Raw genomic sequence first — 22,952 nt, forward strand, 5'->3', positions numbered from 1 at the left:
CGGGCAGGGATAGGATCATAAGGTGAGCCTAGAGACTTTAAATGATCCACCACCTCCTGTAGCTGAGCAAGAGTAACCGACTCAAACTGTTGAAAGACAGCTGAGCTAATTGGAAGATCGGAGGGGTCAGATGTGGGCAAAATAATCCGCGCCCTAGCCGAGGCTACCTTGTTTATAAAGAAGTGCAGAAACTTTTCACACATTTCATGTGAAGGCTCAAAACTAAGAGCAGAGGGAGGGCTTAAAATAGTCTCAATTGACTTAAACAATATATGTGGTTTCTGATAATTCACCATAATAATGTTTGCAAAGTATTTCCGCTTTGCTTCTTTTATTGTAAGCTGATATAAGGACCAGCGCTCTCTTAAATTTTGTAAAGAGACCTGTAAGTTATCTCCGCTCAGCCCTACGACATTCACGCCTCGCAGCATGGGTTTCATCATTCAACCAAGGTTCAAACTTAGTATTAGGATGCCTGATTTTTAGAGGGGCAACAATATCCAAGACAGTCTGACAAGTGGTATGAAACCAAAAACTGAGTTCCTCTACGTATTGGAGTGTCTCAGGAATGGAGAACTGATCATAGTAGGTGGAGAACCGTGCTGCCATGGAAGAATTTAACAAACGAGATGTCTTAGCAGGGACATGCCCCCTGAATTCATTTCTAGATAAAGAGATGTCAAACAGAACCAAAATATGATCAGAAAAAACAGGATCAGAGACTTTCAGATTAAAAACAGGCAATGAGTGCGCTAAAACCAGATCTAGAGTGTGGCCACACAGTTGCGTGGGTGCAGACACACATCGAACTAAATTAAAAGAATCAGTAAGATTCAAAAAGTCTTTAACCATGGGCTTATCTGGACAGCACACATGAATATTAAAATCCCCAACAATAAGAAAGCAGTCATATTTTATCGTGACTTCAGTTAGAAATGCAGCAAATTCCTTTATAAAGTCCTTACTGTATTTTGGGGCCCTGTATATTATTGTGCACAATACGGGGGGAGAACAGGCTATTTCACACAGTAACACTCATTGGATGATGTGTGCAAGTGTATACATATACATGTATATACTTGCATATGTATGCGCACATTTGCATATACATATATATTCTTACAAACATATATAGATGTCTTACAATGTTTTTAATGTTTTTCCTCTTATCAATTTTAATTATGTTTTGTTTGATTATATTATCCCTCTGCACTCAGCACTTTGGCCAACACTTGATGTCATTTAAATATGCTATATAAATAAAGTTGACTTGACTTGACTTAAATGGTTGTTTATTCACAGGAACCAGGCATTTTGCCAGTGTACTACATTTAACCACTTTCTACTTTTGCACACAGAAACTGATCAACTGGTCCCAGTTTTTCTCTTGCCTTGTTTGTGTTGGAATTTTTCCAAAAGTTGATCATAATTTTTCACTGTCTGGCTTTACAAGCAGCTGTATTTGGAATTGTGCAGGGCTTAACTGCATCACCATTTCACATAACAGCATCTTCAAGATGTGGCAATAGCCAAATTTGCCAGCAGATGTCCCTGTGGAGATGGGCTTTTATAATGTGTTGAAGCCTCAATATAATTCCAGCACAAATGCTTCAAATGTTTTAGTGTTTCATAAAGCCTGCTTTGTCAATCACTAGCAAAGACTGAAGGGCAGGCCCCAGCTGAAATAGTTGTGAGCTGATTGCCAGATGCCTCACATATACTTGATTGCTACAGGTATGTTCTGTGTGTAGCAACCTTTGGAATCTGAGTGATAAGGGAGAGGTGGTGGTGGGGAGGAGGTGGATTGCACAAAGTTGTCTGCAAGGAAGAATCATAGATGCACAGTGACATTTAAAGTATGCAAAGTGAAGGCTGAGTGACCTGTGAAGGCCAGCAGAAAGATGTTTGGACTAGACCACTGATGTCACAATCACAGTCATAGCTTTACACTGTGGGAAAGGGAAAGTGATGTAAAATGTAGATTCGCCACAAACACGTGGGAAGCAGACCAATGTGTCACTACTGTCATGGAAGTTTTACACTTGATGAGAATCTTTTGAACTGGGTTTAATCACATGCAGCAGCATGGAGAGAAAACAGCCAGGTCAGATGCCCATGCAGCTGTCTCTGAATATCTGCACTGCCCATTTAAGTCTTATATATGAACTGACAAAACACAGAGACAACAGGCATTTCACAGCACAAAGTCTATTCCTTCAGTTCAGTTCATCCTTGAAACCTAACCTTCCGCTTAGAGTGAGAGTTGCGACTTTGTTTTTTACTTAGCCTCCACCTAGAAATTTAACTCTCATATGATATGATCAATAAACATACATTAAGAATTATAAAAGCGTGCATTGATTTCTGTCCAACTTTACAAGTTTATGGCTTGTGAAAGTCTTCCAGACTTATTCTGCAAGTGCATAAAATCAAAATGAAATACATGAAAATTAAAGCTACTTTAAAATGATATATGTTTTAATAACTAAACATGTCTAGATACAATAAATTCCCTCATGCAATAAAAAGGGTTTGATTTGTTAATAAAGATCACAAATGTAAAGTACAAGTATTTCAAGGATGTCATTAAGTATAAGACTTGAGTAAATGTATAAATGAGTTACATTCCACTTCCCATAAACACATGGAGCAACACAACAAGAACAGAGAGAGAGGTGAAGTAGATCAGATTTTCACCATTGCTATGCATGGTTGGAATAACAGGGAAACTAGTAGGGACAGTAGTGTTAAAAAGGGTAGGAACAGTGGTATTTAAAAGAGTAGGGACAGTGGTAGTAATGAGGGGAGGGACAGTGGTAATCAAAAGGGGAGGGATGGTTGTAGGTGGTGATGTTGGGCAGATAAAGTTTACATCGCTGTCAGTCCCTGAGGAGGAGATTGTAACAAAGCCTAGTGGTGTCTCTGTGATGGTGTCACTGATCCATTTCTGGTATTGGGACAAACGAGTGTAGATTGAAGGTCCCCAACAAGTACTATAACTCGTAATTCCAATCTGGACCCAGACTTCTCCTGACTTCATCATGAGTGGTTCTCCTTGATCTACCTGTGAAAAGATATTCATAAAAATTGTGTAGACAGGTCAGTAACTTTTAGAAGAGGATGTGTCTCAGTAATATCTATCTTGCCGAAGCACTAGTCTTACCAACTTTAAACTAACTTGTTATTTTTACTTCTGAATAGGAGGCATGAGAAAATTTCTAAAAGTTTCATTTGACATCTGAGCTATTATTCTATTACTGGGTCTATTGTGTAACTGGTCTTCATCAGCACATATACAGGAAACAAGATGAAACAGTCAGCTTACAGTGAAAGCCTTCCAGGAAGTATGAACCAGTCATACATGCTGTACCGAGACTGCGAGCAAGCTACTGACAAATGCATTAAAGAGTCATTTTACTAACAAGCTGCTTCCAGTGCTGAAAGTTTAAGCCAATAACTTAGCATTCCACCCTTTCATCCAATTATCCAATTATCAGAACTGGCACTGGTGTTAACTGAACTGAACTGGAGTTTTTTTTCAGTTTCCCAGTTTATCCAATGTTGTGCTAAGCTGAATACCTAATGGAGCCTCTTGTCTACTGATTGGATAAAAATGATAATAAATGTTTTTATGATATAAGTTAATGAGTCACACATGGTTCTGTAAATGAAAATTGTGACATAACTATGTATAATGATTAATATTTAGCCATGCTTGATACTGAAAACTGTGTCCTATGAGAAAACAATATTACGAATTATTATTATTAAAAATTAATACATTAAAATACAAAAGGCAAACATGTTACAGGTAAAATATTCTTTTATCATACAACACTCTCAAATATAATTTATTATAAAGTCCCCTTAGTTGGTTTGTGCATTAGTTGTGTGATGTCACTAAAAGTATTTTTAATTTGAATGATTGGAATTATTTTAAGGACTCAGATATCAATAAAACCTGAACACTGGCAGGCTAGGATCGCAATATTTATACAATGTTGATAGGTAACATAAAAAAATCATTTAAATAAAACCCAGTGTAACTAAATATAATTCATTACATTACATGGACCCGTCCAATCAAATTTGGGCCCTGTGCAGGTAACGTTCTCTGTAATCTGTGGGAAACGGTGGTAGTAGTCTCCAAAGTAACATCTGCACTCATTGTTTCCCATTGGTACTTTAACTTCCTGCAGGATGTTGGGAAATTGGTAGCCTAATTGAAGAGAAAAGGGTAAAATGTTTTAAGGAATCCATCACCAGTATTGTTAAATAAATAAAAAAGTATTTTGTAACTTACTATCATCATAACCAAAACCAGTGACCCAGCTGCTGGTCCCATTGTAGAAAGTGCTGCTCTCTGAGGCTAAGCAGATTGGCTGAATGTAGTCTGTGAAATTGGAGCCGACAGGTTCAGAAGAGAAATGTCATTATTGAATGGCCAGTAGAAGGAAAATGCAGGATGGCAAATGATGCTTTCCACTTTCTGAGTCAGCTCATTTGGATTTGAATCTAACTGGTTGTAGCGTCCCAGATGAACCACAGTGCTGGAACTTGAACTTGACATACACAGAAAAAAAAAATTTTTTTAGGTGGTAAATAAACTATTCAATTAAATGCAATTTTGTTGGTACAGCGCCGAACCACAACAACAGTCTGTGTTTAATATTGTAAAGTTAAGCATGCTTTAAGTTTGCTTATCTGACCTTCCATCGATAAACAATGAGATATGTCACAGTTTTCTTTCACCATGTTTGACTGTGAGCTTGCTGTTGCACCTGCCTGAGATCTGATCTCACAGAGACAAACTGCTTCCAAATATCATTTACGTAGTATGATCACAACACATTCTACATGTTTTCTGTTGTGCACACAGGACATCAAGTTAATGTTATTCTAGATCTGAATGGGTTTTATTACTTGCATTATTTGCTACACCTTCAGTATTCACAACCCCACAGGCAATTGTGTAGCAAATCTCTTCAAAAACATTTTGACTACTTTCAGGAAAGAAGTTAAAATAAAAAAAAAAAAAAGATCACTATTAGCAATGAACTATTAGTGATCATCATCATCAACAATGTAAACTTTTAAAAGTTCAACAGTGACTCACGGTGGTATGCAGTGAGCAGCTGTCAGAACCCACTGGTTGGTGATTAGGGAACCTCCACACTGATTATATCCATAAGGTCCAAAGGTTACTACCATGGCATGCCAGGGCCAACTTCCTGGTCTTGCATCTTGACCAGATGCAGCTCTGCCACAGGCTGACAGAGGAAGAGAGACAATTGTTAAACAGTGAGTGCACTGATCAGCCACAACATCAAAACCATTCAGGTGTGAAGATGACACTGACCGTCTCTGGCAGGATGAGTCTGATCCAAATATACTAAGTTCTTATCTACTTAAATTCTGACTACTTTTTAGCTTTCAAAGGTCCTTACTTTAAGACTTCACATCCTATGTTTGTTATTGTGAAATTAAACTGTGGTACACAGATAGTTATATAGATCCTTCATGCAATTTTACCACTCTGCCTCCGTAAATGAAAACATTACTGCACAAAACTCACTTCTCGAGACAGTTAAAAAAAAAAAAATGTGAGTCAGCATATTTCTTCGTCCATGAAACAAATACAGATAAAACTGTCTTTTCCCAAGTTTATTAAAGAAATTTTTTATTTGCTTACCAGACTGCTGTAAGTGACAACCTGAAGATGAGAAGATTAAGATAAATATATTTAGTGCAGGTGGTGACTTGCATCTGTGAGAAAGGAAATACTTCAAAGTAGGCTGTAATTTTTCCAATTGAAAAACAAAGCTACTTTGATTTTTGTTAAAACTTTGAAATGTTATCCTACCACTTAATATTCAACATCAAATAGTCCAGTGGTCAAAATTTATCTCACAGTTCAATCTCTAATAATACTGTTAATTAGTAATGTTGCAGTCAAGGCTATTGTTAGTTTATCAAGCATGCAATATGTATTTATCAAATCATTTTATTTGCTATATTATGTATTTCCATCCATTCATCCATTCTCTCCCACTTATCCCATTTAGGCTTGCTCTGTTAATAAGATACCCATTGCCATCCATAATCATATATATTATAAATATTTAACAATATTAAGTTTACTTGATACTAATAATCAATTCATCAATTTTCAGTGGCTTATGAAGTATTTTATTGTACCTCTATGTAATGACCTACTTCCTACTCAGAAATGACAAAAATGTTTAAGGAACAATTACACTTTCATTCTTACCTCTGCATAAGAGAATGGTCATCACAGTTGAACAGCACACAAACTGATGGAGACCCATTGTTAACTGCACCTCTTTCATGGTATCATTGTATTTAAATACTTAAGGACTACGCTCTGCTCCATCCAGAGCCCCACCCTGTCACCGTTGCATTCAATTTCCAAGAAAAAGTCAGACAGGTTGGTCTTGTTGCTTTTGCTTGAGTAAGTGGTGAATAATCAATTTTTTAAATTATGCTTATCCTCTGGAAATTATGCTCCTCTGCGAATTATGCTTATCTGCAGATGGAAATTGTCATTTGCTCACTTAAACAGCATTGTGCTGACCGAAACTATGCATTTTCAGTTAACCTGCCTGATATGTTGTGAGTCAAACTGACTCATTTTGAAGTTAAAAAATGTAAAATAAAAATAGATATAAATATTTTTTTGTAATATAAAAACTTCTTCTGCTTAACTTAAAAAGTATAATCAACATATAAATGAAAATTGTTCATTTTTATAACCCCTTCTTCTACATGTTTATTACATAAATGCAGCTTGAGACAATTTGATCTGGCAGTCAAACTGGAGATTAAAGTGACTGGGGTCAGCAGTGTCAAATATCACCCACAGGGATCATGTGAGTCAGTCATGTACTAAAAATACCACTAGTCACCTTGGAGCTCCACCTAAAAATTGTCTTTAATTGTGTGTGTCAATAGAAAATTGTACTTAGTAGTCAGTATAAGCTTTTAATGATATAAGTTTGCATATGATAGAATACTGCATGATGACCTCTTTATAACTCAGACTGTTTTCGTTCACTGTGACCTGTTATCATGCAGGGAAGGAGCAGTACCTGCTAGATAAGAGCTTAATAAGCAGTTTCACTTTGTACCAGGTAGAGGAGCCTCTCCTGGCACACGCACACACGCATGCACACACACACACACACACACATATTCGCACATGCTCACACATCAACATTCCACTGAACAAACGTATTCACTGTTGTATTACTCTTCTTGTGTATAAATAAAGACCAGGGCAGTGGCAGAGTGCGAGTCTCGGAGCCCTCACTCCAAGTGCGAGTGCTCTGTGACTGCCCTTGCATGCAAGTAAAACTGTGTGTTTCTCCTCTCTGATTCTCAGCTGAAGAAGTGTCTTAGAGTACATCTCTTGACAGTGTGGTTGTTCTTTTTTTAACTTATAACATTTGCATGAATATGAAATTGGCAACAAGATGTTACAGAAATGTTAATTTGTACAGAATGACAACATAATATCACAATTTGTGCAAAAAATAAAAAAGGTGTGGTTTTTTAACAAAATGCTACAAATGTGTTCATTCATACAAAACTGTCAAGATGTTTACAAAAATATTGGATAATTATGCTGACTTTAAAATGTTACAACATAATGATATTAACAGAAACAAATAATGATGCATGTTTAAATATGTCTCCAAAATTATTGTCAATATCTATTGTAAAAAAATTAACACTATCATGATCAGGTAGTCCATCTTGTATACAAATATTTGTTGTTATTATTAAAGACATTAGGATTAAAGATAAAATGTGCAACTTTGTTACTTAGGAAGTTTGTATCAAACAAGTAGCCCCTTGTATTACTCAGTACCCTTGAAGTGGCTCTCAGTTTCAAAAAGGTTGGCGACTTCTGCCCTATTCTATTGACAGCTGTATTGACAGTTGACGGCCCTGCAGAGTCTGAAACTCAACTTTGATCATTGAGGAAGACGGGGTGTCTGAAGACGACACTTCTTCAGACAACATGTATGAACATGTATGAAGACATGTCAGACGTCATGTTTTCATATACATAGCTTCATAGCTTACTGAATCTTTGATTAGCTTGTCCTAAAACTCCTTGAAAAGCTGTCTAATAACTACAAGATCTTGAGTAACCTGGCCCCATTTTATGTTAAAGACCTCGCAGTATCACCCTAATAGAGCACTATTAGCGTATTTGTGGTTCCTAGATTATTAAAAAGTAGTGTGAGAAGCAGAGCTTTCAGCATTTGGGTCCCTCTTCTGTGGAGCCAGCTCCCAGTTTGGATTCAGGAGAAATACACGGACTCTACATTTCAAATTAGGCTTAAAACTCTCCTTTATGTAAAGCATATACTTGTAGTGATGTGTCGGTCACTAACGAAATGGCTCTTAGAGCCGACTCTTTGAAGTGAACGACGTGAGCCATGGGGTTTTTTTTTTTTTTTTTTCTCTCACCCTCTCTCTTGCACTTTTTTTCCGCTTCAGCACAAGGCTCGCGTGCTGAGTGAAGTAGCACAGAGCCGGAGGGAAAGAGAGAGAAAGAGAGCCAGGGACAAGAACGTCACATTAGAAAGGTATAGTAATCATCCACAACTATTTTCAGTTGCAGATGATAAAGGATTCAAAAAGTTAATTCATGCAGGCCCATATGACAGAGAATGTGCATCTTCTTTTTGTTTTCATATTTTAATTTATATTTAATTGTGTTGTGGTTTGCAGTGTTTTGTGTTGTTTCACTTTAAATTTGTTTAAAAGGAAAAAGCTGAAAATTTAAATAGTTAAAAGTTGAAATGTAAATAGTTGTTTTTGTATTATATGATTTATTTATTACATTTTATGTGGAGTGAATAAATAAAAGTATATTTACGGTGACCGCTACAGACAAAGCACGTACAAACTCCAAAGCACATACAAACCCCGAAGCACGTACAAACTCCGACGCCATGATAATCCACTTGGTAAAGTAAACCTGTTGGGCATCTTTTTTTGGCCTTCAGACAACAACTCTGATGGCCAAAGAACCAAAAGGCAAAGAGAAGGACTCATACACTATATGAGTTTTGAACAGGTTTCACATTTATATCAACCCTCTAATTGTGGATTAACTAAAAAAACAAACAGAACAAAGCTAAAAAAAATATTTATAGTGACTAAGCACTAAATAAGCTCACTAATTTTTAAACCAATTTATTTACCAGGGAAGTATTTCTAGCAAAAACTATACACAGAATTTTGATGTTACAGAATGGCTGACAGCATGACCAGCCACATGGTTCAGACTCATGAATAGACGCTGTGCACATTACAACACAATAAATATCAGCCGTGGCTTTTTGAGCAACTTTCTGCTTTGAGAAAGAAGCTGCTAGCACTTCATACCATCAAGTAGTTGTTTGTCTGCAAAATGTGATGGCTTTATTCCAGTAATAATTACATTGGTAAAGCAGTCACAAGGAAGTTGCTTGCAAGATCCCAGCACTGCCTGTTGGCATAACCAGCCATTCCAGTTATTAATTATTCATGTGGTTTGCAGCAGTTGTAAAGAGTTGGCAGCTTTCATTTGTTTGCATGTTTCTTTGGTAACAAGCAAAACACCACAAGATTGTGTGTGTGTGTGTGTGTGTGTGTGTGTGTGTGTGTGTGTGTGAAGTGATTTCAGTAGCACTGAGGTGTATATGGGTTGATGCAGCAAATCGGGTTCGAACCCAAATGAAGTGAATCGGACTGGTCAATGTGACCTGCCATCCTGAATTCAACTCGTCGACTCATGAGAATGATATTTGTCTTCTGAAGCCGTCAGCTCCTGTGAACTTCACAGACTACATTCAGCCGATCTGCTTAGCCTCAGAAAACAGCACATTCGACAATGAGACCAGCAGCTGGTTATCAGTTTTGGTGATGCTGGTAAGTTATAAAATATTTATTGTCTTATAGAGATTTGTGTTGGAGTCCTTAGAAAAGTCTGATGTGATGACGTGACGAATCCTGGTTCCGGGCCTAAAGTAGTCTGCGTTTAACATAGCTTTTGTGTTGTTAACATGTTTTATGTTTTGTATTTTCTCCTATTTAATCTCAAAAAGCTCCTAAAAACAGTCAGTGATCACTGTTGGCATCCCTCGGCTTTTATTACCGCTAATCATTTTAAAGCTCAATTTTTAAAACCTTACGATGTAACTACAGCCCAGCCCATGCAGCAGTATATGAATGACTAACCTCATATTGTGGATGGATTGTCTTAGTTGTTCTCCTGGCTGAAGTTTGGTCCGTTTACAGCATCCTGCCATGCAATTACATTTGTTCCTGACCACCAAGAATCCTCACGTTAACTTTTATAGAGTGGAAAAAGTTAGCGTGTTTATATTATGCTAACATAGCTCTGTCGCTAGCGGTCACGTAGCACATCGTTATATGCCAGCTAGCCAAACTTCAGTAACCCTACAAACGCTGTGTAGTTTTCAGTCTTCATTTATGTCGGAAGTGATAGCAGAGCTGTACGTTTGAATTTGTTTCCAAAATCCCTCAGTCAGGACATGTTATATTGTGTTTAGATGGAAGCTAGCGAGCTAACTTCCTGCTAATTTCTAACTTCGTTAAATGTCATAAATTCCGTTTTCATGGATGCCTGAATGTTAAACTCAATTGTTACACCTGGTACATCAGAACGCTGATCATTTTATTACAGATGAAAGACTTTAGCCAGTTTTTCAACTCTCAGTGATGCCATAGTGATTGTGTGATTTATGAACCTGCAGCGCAGTTTAAGCCCAGACACGGCTAGTGGCGTCAGACTTAAAGACCGGATTACCTCAAATTAGTTGTAATGATTTACTCGCCAACACCCTTTCTGTCTGTGGTATCATGTTAAAAAAAGGACTGAAGAAGAAGAAATTTATGATGCTGTAAATCTGTATTTATCAAAAATATCAGTTGTTTTGACCATTTGTCTGCCCTTCAAATTTGTTTGATTTTATTAATAATTTATTGCAGTGTGTCTTCATACTTACTGATACTTATAACCAAATCACCAAAAAAGGTAACTGTACATACATTACAAAGTAATTGTACATAAGGGCTTCATATTGAAGTGGGTAACAAATACTCTCTTAACACTTTCCCTAACAAGACGTGTATCAAGTAGTGATGTGCGGATCGATCCTGAAATATCGATTCCTCCGATACCACTCATTTGTGTTCTAGAATTGATTCTCACATTAAAATATTGATATTTTAGTAATTTAGGGTAAATTTGTAGTTTATCATTAACAGGAACACAGTGGAAAGAAACTATAATCGGATTGTCTACATTCAAAGGAACTACTTCCTCTTCCACCTTTCATAGTTATGTGCGAAATACAGCTGTATAAATGTCTCGCAGCCGCTGGCGAGCCCACTCACAACAATGGCTGAGCGTAATTGGAGTCATGTGCGGACGTATTTTACCTCCACAAACAGCTGAGACGTGGTTTGCGATACCTGTGGCAAAAAAGTGCTCCAAGAGTGAGGTGTTGTGGCCATACTTGCCAACCTTGAGACCTCAGAATTAGGGAGATATTCAAAAGGGCTGTTGGGGTGGGTGATAAACACATTTTACAGTGTTTATTTATCGGATAAAATACATTAAATGTCCCCGTTATTATTGGCCGGCCTGGAAACAGTGGGGGTGTCCAAATTCAGAGGCTGCTTCCACCTGAGGACCCGGCCTTCGTGGTCTAAAGCAAGCCTGGTAGTACGTCACGAGCTCCCTCAGTGGAGTGAAATGCTGCCATCTGCTCCTTGCTATCTAAAATATAACCGGACGCTGACGTAAACTCTTGACCGTCTCACACTTCTGTTTAATCAGTTTTCTGTTTGACGTTTATTCAGCTGTGTGAAAACCCCGGAGGAACCCACCCGGCCCAGATAGCAAGACTACATTGAATTGATGTTGATTTTTCATCCGATCCGTCGTTATGGTCAGGGTTGAAATGCCAATGTTGTAACAACATTGAAATACTGTGGTAAACCGACGGTCTTACTATAGGGATGTTGTAATAATGTTGATTTACCGTTGGTTTTTTGTCATTGATATTTGATCTATTTGTAGTCGACCAGATGACAACAACGTCGAGAAAACGTCTATTTATAGTTGACCACCATTCTGCGCCGGTCACCATCAAAAAGCCATTGATTTGTAGTTGAGCGTTAAATTGCATTGCAACTGAGCGGGTATAAAGTACCGGAGAAAGTAGATTTATTGTTCTTTTGTTATCAATAATTTCTGTTCTAGGTCACCAGCTTTAAAAAATCGTGTCGACATGCAATTTATGTATAGTTGACCGGGAAATTAAAGCAGCAATCACTTGGACTATTCCGCAGCACCCCTCTCACAGTGGTATATCCCTCCAGGTAACCATTGTCTTGTACAGTAGAGCGGGACATTACGTTTACTCTCAGCGGAATTGACCGGAAAAGTCACTGCTCTGGCCTGCACCACGGTTAGTATAAGGTAAGAATGAATGAATTTTCTTCTATTCGTTATTTCCACGGTCGCATTTGAATAACAGTAAAAAAACTCGTTAATGTACAGTTTCGGACAAAATGTGGGAGCCCGAAATTGTGTCTACTTTCATCTTACAGTCCGGCAATAAATAAATTGTCTATCAACAAAGTCTATCAACAAAGAAAACATTTTCGTTTCATACTTTTCCGTTTTATTCCCTTGCAAAGCTAACCTAACGCTTCGAGGGTTCCTTTGTTAGTATTGCCGTCGCATCGGCGACCATTGACCCAGACTTTCGCTCTGTAGTTGCTTTTTAGCATAGTACTACAAAAAATTGTAAATCTGTGATATATGATTGGTAAACGTAAAGTTAACTGTATAAACGTGTTCAATGACTTTGTTACTTTTGATGATTGGAGAGCACCCGCTTCCATTCGCAAATGAAAACTTTAGACTCAGTTCGAATGCTCACGTTGCACGCTCACCTAACTTTACCTTGCACGCATACATGACTTTCCGTTTGTGCCTTGAATAATGAATAAGGCTACATACACACGTACCAGCATATTTTTGAAAACGCTGATTTTTCTATGCGTTTGCACCTTTTGTCCACACGTAATGTATGTCTGGCCTTACATTGTGTTTGTATTTCCACATTTCACGAAGCAGAACGCAGTCTTCAGAGATCTCTACGTGAACACTGTGATACGTCTGACCTTCAGTCTGACAGGGGATTTCTTTAAATCACCCTGCTGTTCTTCAGCTGAGACATCTGAGTTAGAAAACACAAACACTGCAGTTGTCTTTTCACTTGCGAGGGCAGTCATGAACGCACGACCTGTGCCTCATGACTGTCTGCGTCCTTTATTTATACAAGATAGTCTGTGTGTGTGTGTGTGTGTGATACAAAGATAACAACGTCACTCAGAGGAGCGGGTTTTTCCCTTTTCTACATCTGTATGTTCTTGTAAAAGAGCTGAGGTTTCTCTTCTCTACATCTAAATGTTCTCTGAAAACAGGAAGCGGTTAATAGCTGCACACAAGTTACTAGGTGAAAAGTCACGTAGACATGTGCTTAATGATACATGAAGGAATACATTTCATGGAGCTGATCACATATATACAATTTTCCTTTGACACAGTCCGAAGCAGAAACCTATGGAACGCCAGGACTGCCATAATGAATTACTTAAATACACCATTAAATAATTAATTAAATGTGGCAATAATTAATTAAAATTGGAATTAATTAATTAAATACATAGTTATGACACATGTAATTAATTAATTATTGACACATTTAATTAATTAATTATTGACACATTTAATTAATTATTTATGTATTTCACATTTTAATTAATTATTGACACATTTAATTAATTATTTAATGATATATTTATTTATTTCATTTTGGCAGTCCTGGCGCCTGGCTCTCATCATGAATTAATTTTATCTGTCAGCCTCACCCATCAAACCCAGGGGGCGGGGTTAACGCTGCCCATGCAGCTTCTCTAACATTTGATTGGTTGCCGTGCAAAGTAAGTCAAAACAGGTCGATCCTAGATAATCGATTGCTTCTGTAGACTTGAGGCAGCCAGGTGTCCCAGAATGCATTTCAAATCACAGGCAGCAATGGTGGTGGTGTAGTTTTAAAATACCCCGTTTTTCTGTCACCAACTACACTTTTAACAGTGTTTTAGCCGCGAATGTCGCGCCGTAATCTTCACATGTCTGGTCAGGTTGTCAACATAGAACATGTTTGCAAAAGTGCTCAGATGTTTTCACAGACTTCACTCGCTCTGCCTACAGTCAGCTGACAGAGTGCACCGAGGGGGTTACGTCAACCGGTTTGTTTACATATTCCACTCTCCGTGTTCCACATGTTGCATTCGCACATTATCATTTTCACCAAACGATCGTCTCTTTCCGCCTGGTCTTGTGTGTCTGTGCTTCTGTAACATAAAGAACGAGCTGACATGTTTCTCACGAAACCAGCGATCAGCTCAACAGGCCCTCAGTTTACCTGCATGCGTCCTCCTCACCTGTCAGCTGTTTAACACCTGCTGCTAATTCAAGAAACACGCCCACGTTACCTGGTGATCGTCACAGTTTAACTGGGCAGCCGGTACTCGATATAACGCAATGTCAGCGCATTTTTCTGCACAAGATAAGTATAGTATTTTCCCGAGCGCAGAGCTGCTGGAGCTTGTTTCCTTACAGAGGACTTTATAGGCAAACCCACTTTATCGGCGGCTGATGTCCAATCACCGCACACAGCTTTGAAACCTCACCTGAGTTTTAGCTCTCAGTGGTTAAACGCTGGACTTAATTCACTCAGGTTTTGTCTGTCGGGTCACGTTTACTTCGCTGTTTTATTTAAAACTGAGCAAATCGGTTTGGCTGAGGTTAAAGTTACGTTTCATAACTGCAGAGTTTTACAGACGTTTAATGGTTCACTAACACATGTGTTAGACTGAACTATTCGCTTTTCTTTATCTGGTGTGTTTCGGATTTAACAGTGAATTTTGAGATTAAACTGACTTTTAAAATGTTTTTATACAAAGAGGAAAGAGAAGGCGCATTTCCACCGAGAGGAGCAGAGTTTGCAACAGCATGTTCAAGATGAAGACTGCAACCTGGACAGAAATATTATATCATCTGTTTTTTAATAGTTATTCAACTGTATTCTAAGCACCAGCTGTTTGTTAGAATTTTTAGAGTTTACTTAACTAAAAATAAATGAGGTTAACATATAATTTGTGTGATTTCTCTCTCTCTCTTTTTTTCTTTTTCGGTCATGTTATGTTTAACTGTCAAAGGCTTGTTACAAACTATGAAACACATCGTGCAGACTTCTGGATGTTAGAAGAAAACTAATACTGCTCAAGAATTAGACTAAAGGCAGGGAGGTGTCCTTTAAACCTAAACATGTTAGTAGGACCTCCCTATTTAAATCATAGTTTATAGCACGTGTATTTCAGTAATAGCCTACTGATTTCAGCAGCTCACATGGGCGTTATCTGTGATACTCCTTAACTATAATTTATCCAAGTTAACTTCAGTTAACCATTCAGACAGTTCTTTTGCAATGAAAAACATAAACACCCATGCTGCGCAATGTTTACATTATAGCTGCTTATGCAGTAACCATGGTAACCACGGACTCTGAGCGGCTGGATCGACGAAAGTCAGACAACAATGTACATGTATGATCTTAAAACAGGACACAGCCACTATACATGCTGGCCTCATATCGAATGTGAACGCAGACTGAGTGTTGGACGTTTGCTTTATATAATCTTCCTCTCAAACATTTAAACAGCAGCGAGTCTGCAGCTGAGGGAATACAAACTCAAACTGTCGGAACAGGTTCGATCGTGGATTCATTTGGTAATTTATTAAATGTATAACTGTTAGTCTAATCTGCTGCTGAGTCTCTTACACTGATGAAAATGCAGATAACACAGATCATGAACACCTGTTCAACCAATCACTTTCATTCCACTTTGATCTGCGACAAACTGACGGTTCATCTCTGTTACAGTGTTGCGTTAGACTGCTATATTTTTGTGTTCTTTATGGTGTAGATTTTCACGTCTTGGAATAGTTGGCAGTATTAAGGATGCTTTTCTGTAAAATCATATTGATATGACCCGTGACATATTCGTAGATGACAGTTAGATAGTCAGCTGGGAAACTCTGGGTTAATTTAGAGATGAAGATATCGTGGATATGCTGATCTTGCTCCGTCGTATACCAACCCATGATTAATATTCACGATAAAAATATTAGCTGAACATCATGAAGTCTGTATGTTTCATAGTGTCGAACAACCTTTGTACAGTTAAAGCCAGCAGTTACTACATGACGGAAACACCAACGTTATCTCTCTTCTGCGATTATACGCAGGTCACGCAGATTACTGAACAAAAACCCAAAGATCAGCTGTTAATCGAATTTATTTGCTCTCTCTCCTCTTTAAACATGTTTTTAATGTTAGTTATAATTCAGAATTGGCGACTGAAACACGTAGGACACATACGAACATCAGGAAATAAAACCCCGATAAATAAAACCTCAGTAAAAGAAGTCAGTGTCAGCGGGGATTATTACAGCTGTGTACCGGGGCCTGCGCTTTGTCGGCGGTAACAACAGCTCGATTGCTTGCGAGGCGAGCGGGTCTATCCCACGCTTTGCCGTGAGACTGGGCAGACATCTCCGAAATCATCGAAGCACTTTTGCAAAGAGGCTGTATCTTGACAAACCGACCACACATATGAAGATTAAACCACTACATTGGTTAAAAAAATATTAAAACGGTATTTGGTGACACACAAACAGGGTTTTTCAAAGTTCAGTTCTGTTAGTTTCCAATGGTTGTGTGCTAAAAACAATGGCCACCAGGCCAAAGCAATGGTTTTGAGTCGATCAGCGTTAACCCCGCCCCCTGAGTTTGATGGGTGAGGCTGACAGATAAAATTAATTCATGATGAGAGCCAGGCGCCAGGACTGCCAAAATGAAATAAATAAATATATCATTAAATAATTAATTAAATGTGTCAATAATTAATTAAAATGTGAAATACATAAATAATTAATTAAATGTGTCAATAATTAATTAATTAAATGTGTCAATAATTAATTAAAATGTGAAATACATAAATAATTAATTAAATGTGTCAATAATTAATTAATTAAATGTGTCAATAATTAATTAAAATGTGAAATACATAAATAATTAATTAAATGTGTCAATAATTAATTAATTACATGTGTCATAACTATGTATTTAATTAATTAATTCCAATTTTAATTAATTATTGACACATTTAATTAATTATTTAATGGTGTATTTAAGTAATTCATTATGGCAGTCCTGGCGTTCCATAGAAACCCAGACCAGTCTTAAAAGAAAGCACAAGTAAAACTTTTTTATTCACAAACATATCTTTGATTGTTAAGAATTTATGATCTTGTCTTTTATACATATCTGTGGTGCTTGCATACTGCAATATTACCACATAATATAGTCCAAAAAGTGGAAGTTTGTAAACTTTTTAAAAATGCAAAGCCGTGTACACTTGTGCACTTCAAAAATTCCTTGTATACTGTACCTTCTTGCACGTCTCTGTTTCCTGTGTGTGTTGTTAGAAATCAAACTGTAACTTTAGGAAAAAAAATGCCAAAAGCACATTTACAATTACTTATGACAATTTTTAACTTCTTTTCTTTAGCCCAAATCCCCTGTACACATATACTGACTCAGAGGATGAGCAGCCTACAAAAAACGGTTTCCCCAGGCCCCTCGAGTGAAAATACCAGGTAATAAAATACTGTCTCGTGTCTGTGTACATATCTGTGTCTGACACAAGGAAACTTTTTTGACAAGTTGTCTGTATTCTTAAATACTTAAAAAAAATTATCTTTTTCTAAACAGCCCTCACCACTCCGCAGTCTGCCCCCCGGCCCACTGATAGCAACCATCATAATGCCCCGCCCAGCTTACGGCACCTTTTGCCACTCCGGCACAACACACAAACCGACACAGCTTTGTGATCTCCCCAGCATGCAGAGTCTGATGTCGATGTCTTCCCTATAGATGGTATGCTTTTAAAATAGTTTTAAAGCTGCATGACAATGTACTCTTATCTTCAAAACACCAATTTATACTCCTGAATGTCATCTTGTTGTGATTTTTTTTCCTGTAGATTCCAGAGACTCTGTGAGGCCACTATTACAAGGCAAGTTTGAAAATCTTGGAATTTCACTGTTTACATGGTATAAATGGTAAATGGCCTATATTTGTATAGCGCTTATACTAGTCTCTAAGGACCCCAAAGCGCTTTACACATTCAGTCATCCACCCATTCACACACATATTCACACACTGGTGATGGCAAGCTACATATACAAATATCAAATATATGTGACACTAACACTAGCAAACACTTTTAGCAGTTACAACAACTTATACTTGAATGCAGAATGTTACACCATCACTTATGGATATATTACTTTTTCGCCTCCCACTGCTTAAGCCAGAGCTTCCCAAAGTGTGGGGCCCGCCCCCTGGGGGGGGCAGAGCCATTGCAAGCATAATGGACAGGTTTTTGATGGGGTGCCCACGCAAATGCAAAGCAGGAGATGAAGCATCGCTGAATATGTTTTCAAACCAAGTTCATTCTAAGACAAAGACTAGAAAATATGGTGAAGCATATCTTCCCTTTGGCTTCACCTGAACAAGTGCCAAGGTAGGTCTCCCCTGCAGAATTGGTTTTCCCTGCGTCGGGAGCACGTGCTGGGCTCTCCAAATCACGGACAAACAGTATCTCACATTCTTGATTTTAAGTTCACAAACACTTCTTGTAATAACTAACTACTCCTGACATTTTGGAGATGTTAGCTCTTTATACAGTAAAGTTACAGTGGGATACAAATAATATCAGGCTCATCCTGCCACAATTTGTTCCCCCGGTTTAAATCACGGACAAACAGTATCCAACAGCTGTTTATGTTTTTGAACCTATATTGCACAGAGAGACATTTTTTGAGAAATGTATTGATAGCAATGTTGAACATTATTACACAGGAAAAAAAAAACAAACAACTACACATAAAATAATCACACTGTGATCCCTCTGCCTTTCTCACTGTGTGTGTATATGTAAGTGTGTAAAACCTGCAGATAGTCAGATTAACAGTATTTTGTCTCTATCTGCCATTCTGCAATTCATCTCATATAAACAATATAAATAAAAAACATTTTTCTTGTAAAACAAAGGGGGGCCTAGCAAAAAAAAGTTTGGGAACCGCTGGCTTAAGCCATTAATCTTTCTAGAATTGTTCTTTGAAACAGATGCGACCTCACAAAAGATGTTAACGATGCTGTCAGACCTGACCAGAGCAGTTAATGAACTCCGTTCAGGAGGTCAGGGCCAACCACCATCCCTGCTGCAATGAATCTGTAGATGCTGGGGTATTGCCTCTGGATTTGCCCTTGCACAACATGGAGGAGCTAAACAATGCAGAGGCAGCTCTTCAATCACCAGAGGCAAATAAGGCAATGGTAAGTATATAAAGGTTATGTACACTTTGTAACTATAAAGTGTAATAGCTGTCAGATTTGATTAAAATACATAACAACGGCCTGTTGATTAAACACACAAGCACTTGCGTACACATTTAAGACATGAGACACGCTAATTCCATCTCTTAAAATGTGTCTATAGGTCTATAGGTGAGTCGCTTTGCCTTGATTGGAGGGACCACACTGGAGGTGCGAGTCCACCGCACCGCCAAATGAGCTGGCCTCAACTGGGCAGGGAAAAAAACCAAGGACCAGACAGAGCAAAAAACGGCATTTAAAGAGACAGCGCTGTGCAGATGCATATTTGGTAAGTTTTACCATTTATTGTAGTTTTATGAGCCTAAAATGAACAACAAAGGGATCAATTGATGTGCTGGGTGCGTTTCACATTTACTATGTCCGGTTTTTGCTATATTACTTTGTCTTTCTTAATAACTTTCATGTAAGGTTAATCTGGAGATGGAGTCTTTGGTCTTTGGCTTGTTTTGTCCTCGGGCTGTACGCGAGGACCCCATGCTGTCTGTTTTTTTTTAAGGGATACATCATGCTAAGACATACCACATTTTCAGCTCATAGCTCTTTGGGAATCAAATGGGGCAGTTTGCTGATTTCCCCCTGGTGACTTTCATGTTTATCAGCCTAGGAGTTTACATACCTTCTCCCTCCTGGAGACAATTAACAAGAGCTTATTCATGTGCTCTGATTCACTTTTTTTGTCTGTTTTTGTGTGTGTGTGTGTCTATTTTTGTCCTAGATGGCCTGACGCAGCAGGTAGGGGCGAACTCTATGTCTGAGTTTGTCTTTGCTCAAGCAGTCCAGAAATGGCTCAGATACGCTCCGGATCGTATGGGTGGCGCAGGACGCACATCATCCATCCCCATCCCGGAGTAAAAATTAAAAAGTGACGTGAAACATAGAAATCTTAATAGGAAACTTTGTCTTTTAATAAAGTATTTTGTAAACGATACATGTCTATTGACCTTTTTTTGTTTAGTTTTTTTTCTCTGTTACATGTGTGATGCTTTCTGTTTTTAGAATGTTTGACATGATACATAGTGAGACAATTTTTAACATATAAAGGTTGTCCAATTTGAGGAATAAGTACAATTATGTGTTTAGGTGGTTTAAGTATTGATGGAAACATGCAGTAGTTTAGCATCGGTTAAAATACCTATAACGAACGGTAGATTTCTAGTCATGATTTAACTTTTGTTCCACCTCTTTCGCAGTTGCGAAAGAGGTGGAAAATCAACATCATAGTTCAACAGTGTTTCAATATCAGAATCTGACATTGTTTCAATGTCAACAGTATTAAAAAATAATCAATGTCAGCTTTCAACATTGATTCAATATCAAAACCTGACGTTGTTTCAATAACAATAAACGGTGCAAGAGTGACGTTAGGTTAACGTCACACCTCAACGTTGATTCAATGACATCGCCTGATATTAACTAAACACTGTTTCAATGTTTCCTTGCTATCTGGGGATGGATTAATAAAGTTACATTTAATTTTAATCTAATCTAATAACTATAATCTCAGCCAAACCGATTTACCCACGAACAAATAAAACACTGAAAAAGCCAAACAATAACATTTTCAAGTTATCAAAGTGACTTATATATCATGTTTAAAATGAGTAGCAAAAGACCGCTGGGGGTTGAAGACGATGTGTCGGTCGGCTCAGATATTTTAAGTTTACACAGCTACATTCTCACCTGAAAATATGTTAAAAGTTTTTTTGCGACCCAGAAAGAGAAATAAGAGTAATATTAAAACTAAGTTGCTGCCGCCATTGTTGGAAACTGGAATTGGCTGGGCCGCGCTATGAATTCTGCGATATGGTTTTTCAATTTTGTTGTCCGGGTGGAAAATTGGGAGAAATTCGGGAGAATGGTGGCTCCGGGAGATTTTCGAGAGGGGACTGAAATTCGGGATTCTCCCGGAAAAATCGGGAGGGTTGGCATGTATGGTTGTGGCAACATCACTAACCTTGTCAAACACCTCAGAGTAAATCATATCACAGAATATGACGAGCGTATGTTGAGACGAACTGAAGAGGAGGAGAGGGACAGGTGCTGCTAGGGCAAGACAGACGTCTCTCACGGAGTTAGTGATGCAGGCAGGCAAGGTGTTCAAATAGAGCACAACTTCACTTTTTTTATTTCTATATGATGAACCCTGCATTATTAACTGATAAGAACAAGTAATCTGATGTCCTGTAGTGGTAGTTACACTCGCAGTAGCACAGGAACAGAGCAGGAGGGAGAGACAGTGAAAGAGAGCCAGGGACAACAACGTCACATTAGAAAGGTATAGTAATCATCCACAACTATTTTCAGTTGCAGATGATAAAGGATTCAGAAAGTTTGTTCATGCAGACCTATATGACAAAGAATATACATCTTCTTTTTGTTTTCATATTTTAATTTATATTTAATTGTTTTCTGGTTTGCAGTTTTTTGTGTTGTTTCACTTTAAATTTGTTTAAAAGGAAAAAGCTGAAAATGTAAATAGTTAAAAGTTTAAAATGTAAATAGTTGGTTTTTGTATTATATGATTTATCACATTTTATGTGGAGTGAATAACTAAAAGTATATTTACGGTGGCCCCTAGAGACAAAGCACGTACAAACTCCAAAACACATTTCTAGCGTTAACTGAACTTCCAAAACAGAGCTACCTAGATCACTTAAATTACACAATTGACAGCATATGTGTATTGTTTGTGTCTTTATAGACAAGCACTCATATATATTCAAATAATTAAAAAAAAAAATGTACATTTACCTGTTACTACCACACACCAAATCTGGTCGTTGGTACTTCCTGGCTTGTGTAGCCACTAGGTAACAAAGCTCAACACTGCCACTAGCATCCTGGATCACTTCTGTTGTGTTTTGTACTTGCTTCGGAGTTTATTATGTGTTTTGGAGTTTGTACATGCTTCCGGGTTTGTGCGTGGTATGGAGTTCTTACGTGTTTTGGAGTTTTTACGTGTTTCGGGGTTTGTACGCGCTTCAGGGTTTGTACGTGCTATGGAGTTTTTACGTGTTTTGGAGTTTTTACGTTTATATATATTTATATATAAACATATATAAATAAAACTACATTTTTTTACATTAGTAATTCCTTTTGTGCATAATTTCATATTGTTGTTAATAATAAATTAATTAAGGCAACAAAACAACCTGAAGAGCCGATTGGGAGCCGAAAGAGCCGGCTCTTTTTAGTGAGCCGAGCCGAAAGAGGCGGTTCTCTAAAAAGAGCCGGAAATCCCATCACTAGTTTGTACGTGCTTTGGAATTTGTACATGCTTTGTCTCAAGGGGCCACTGCATAT

At 37.9% G+C, this 22,952-nt stretch overlaps 1 protein-coding gene and 2 long non-coding RNA genes across 3 annotated transcripts in view; 1 reads left to right on the forward strand and 2 right to left on the reverse strand.

Moving 5' to 3' along the window:
• Positions 1 to 7,393, reverse strand: part of LOC100704455 (serine protease 48) — a 57,810-nt gene extending 50,417 nt beyond the window's left edge. Inside the window, exons 1-3 of the mRNA XM_019352465.2 lie at positions 6,272 to 7,393; positions 5,693 to 5,713; positions 5,117 to 5,270 (exon numbers count right to left, since the gene is read on the reverse strand). Coding sequence (XP_019208010.1) covers positions 5,117 to 5,270; positions 5,693 to 5,713; positions 6,272 to 6,350 — 254 coding nt within the window. The 5' untranslated portion in view covers positions 6,351 to 7,393. The remainder of the gene's footprint in view (positions 1 to 5,116; positions 5,271 to 5,692; positions 5,714 to 6,271) is intronic.
• LOC109197650 (uncharacterized) lies at positions 455 to 4,393 on the reverse strand. Its single transcript, XR_002058754.2, has 3 exons — positions 4,304 to 4,393; positions 4,065 to 4,219; positions 455 to 3,064 (listed from the first exon to the last, which is right to left on the reverse strand). It is a non-coding gene; the product is annotated as an uncharacterized LOC109197650 (long non-coding RNA).
• A 10,417-nt stretch (positions 7,394 to 17,810) lies between the features above and the next one.
• On the forward strand, positions 17,811 to 18,282 carry LOC102082740 (uncharacterized). Its single transcript, XR_001225194.3, has 3 exons — positions 17,811 to 17,845; positions 17,961 to 18,125; positions 18,232 to 18,282. It is a non-coding gene; the product is annotated as an uncharacterized LOC102082740 (long non-coding RNA).
• The last annotated feature ends 4,670 nt before the right edge of the window (positions 18,283 to 22,952 follow it).

The sequence above is a fragment of the Oreochromis niloticus genome, linkage group LG3 (assembly GCF_001858045.2).
Source record: "Oreochromis niloticus isolate F11D_XX linkage group LG3, O_niloticus_UMD_NMBU, whole genome shotgun sequence".
Taxonomy (NCBI): domain Eukaryota; kingdom Metazoa; phylum Chordata; class Actinopteri; order Cichliformes; family Cichlidae; genus Oreochromis; species Oreochromis niloticus.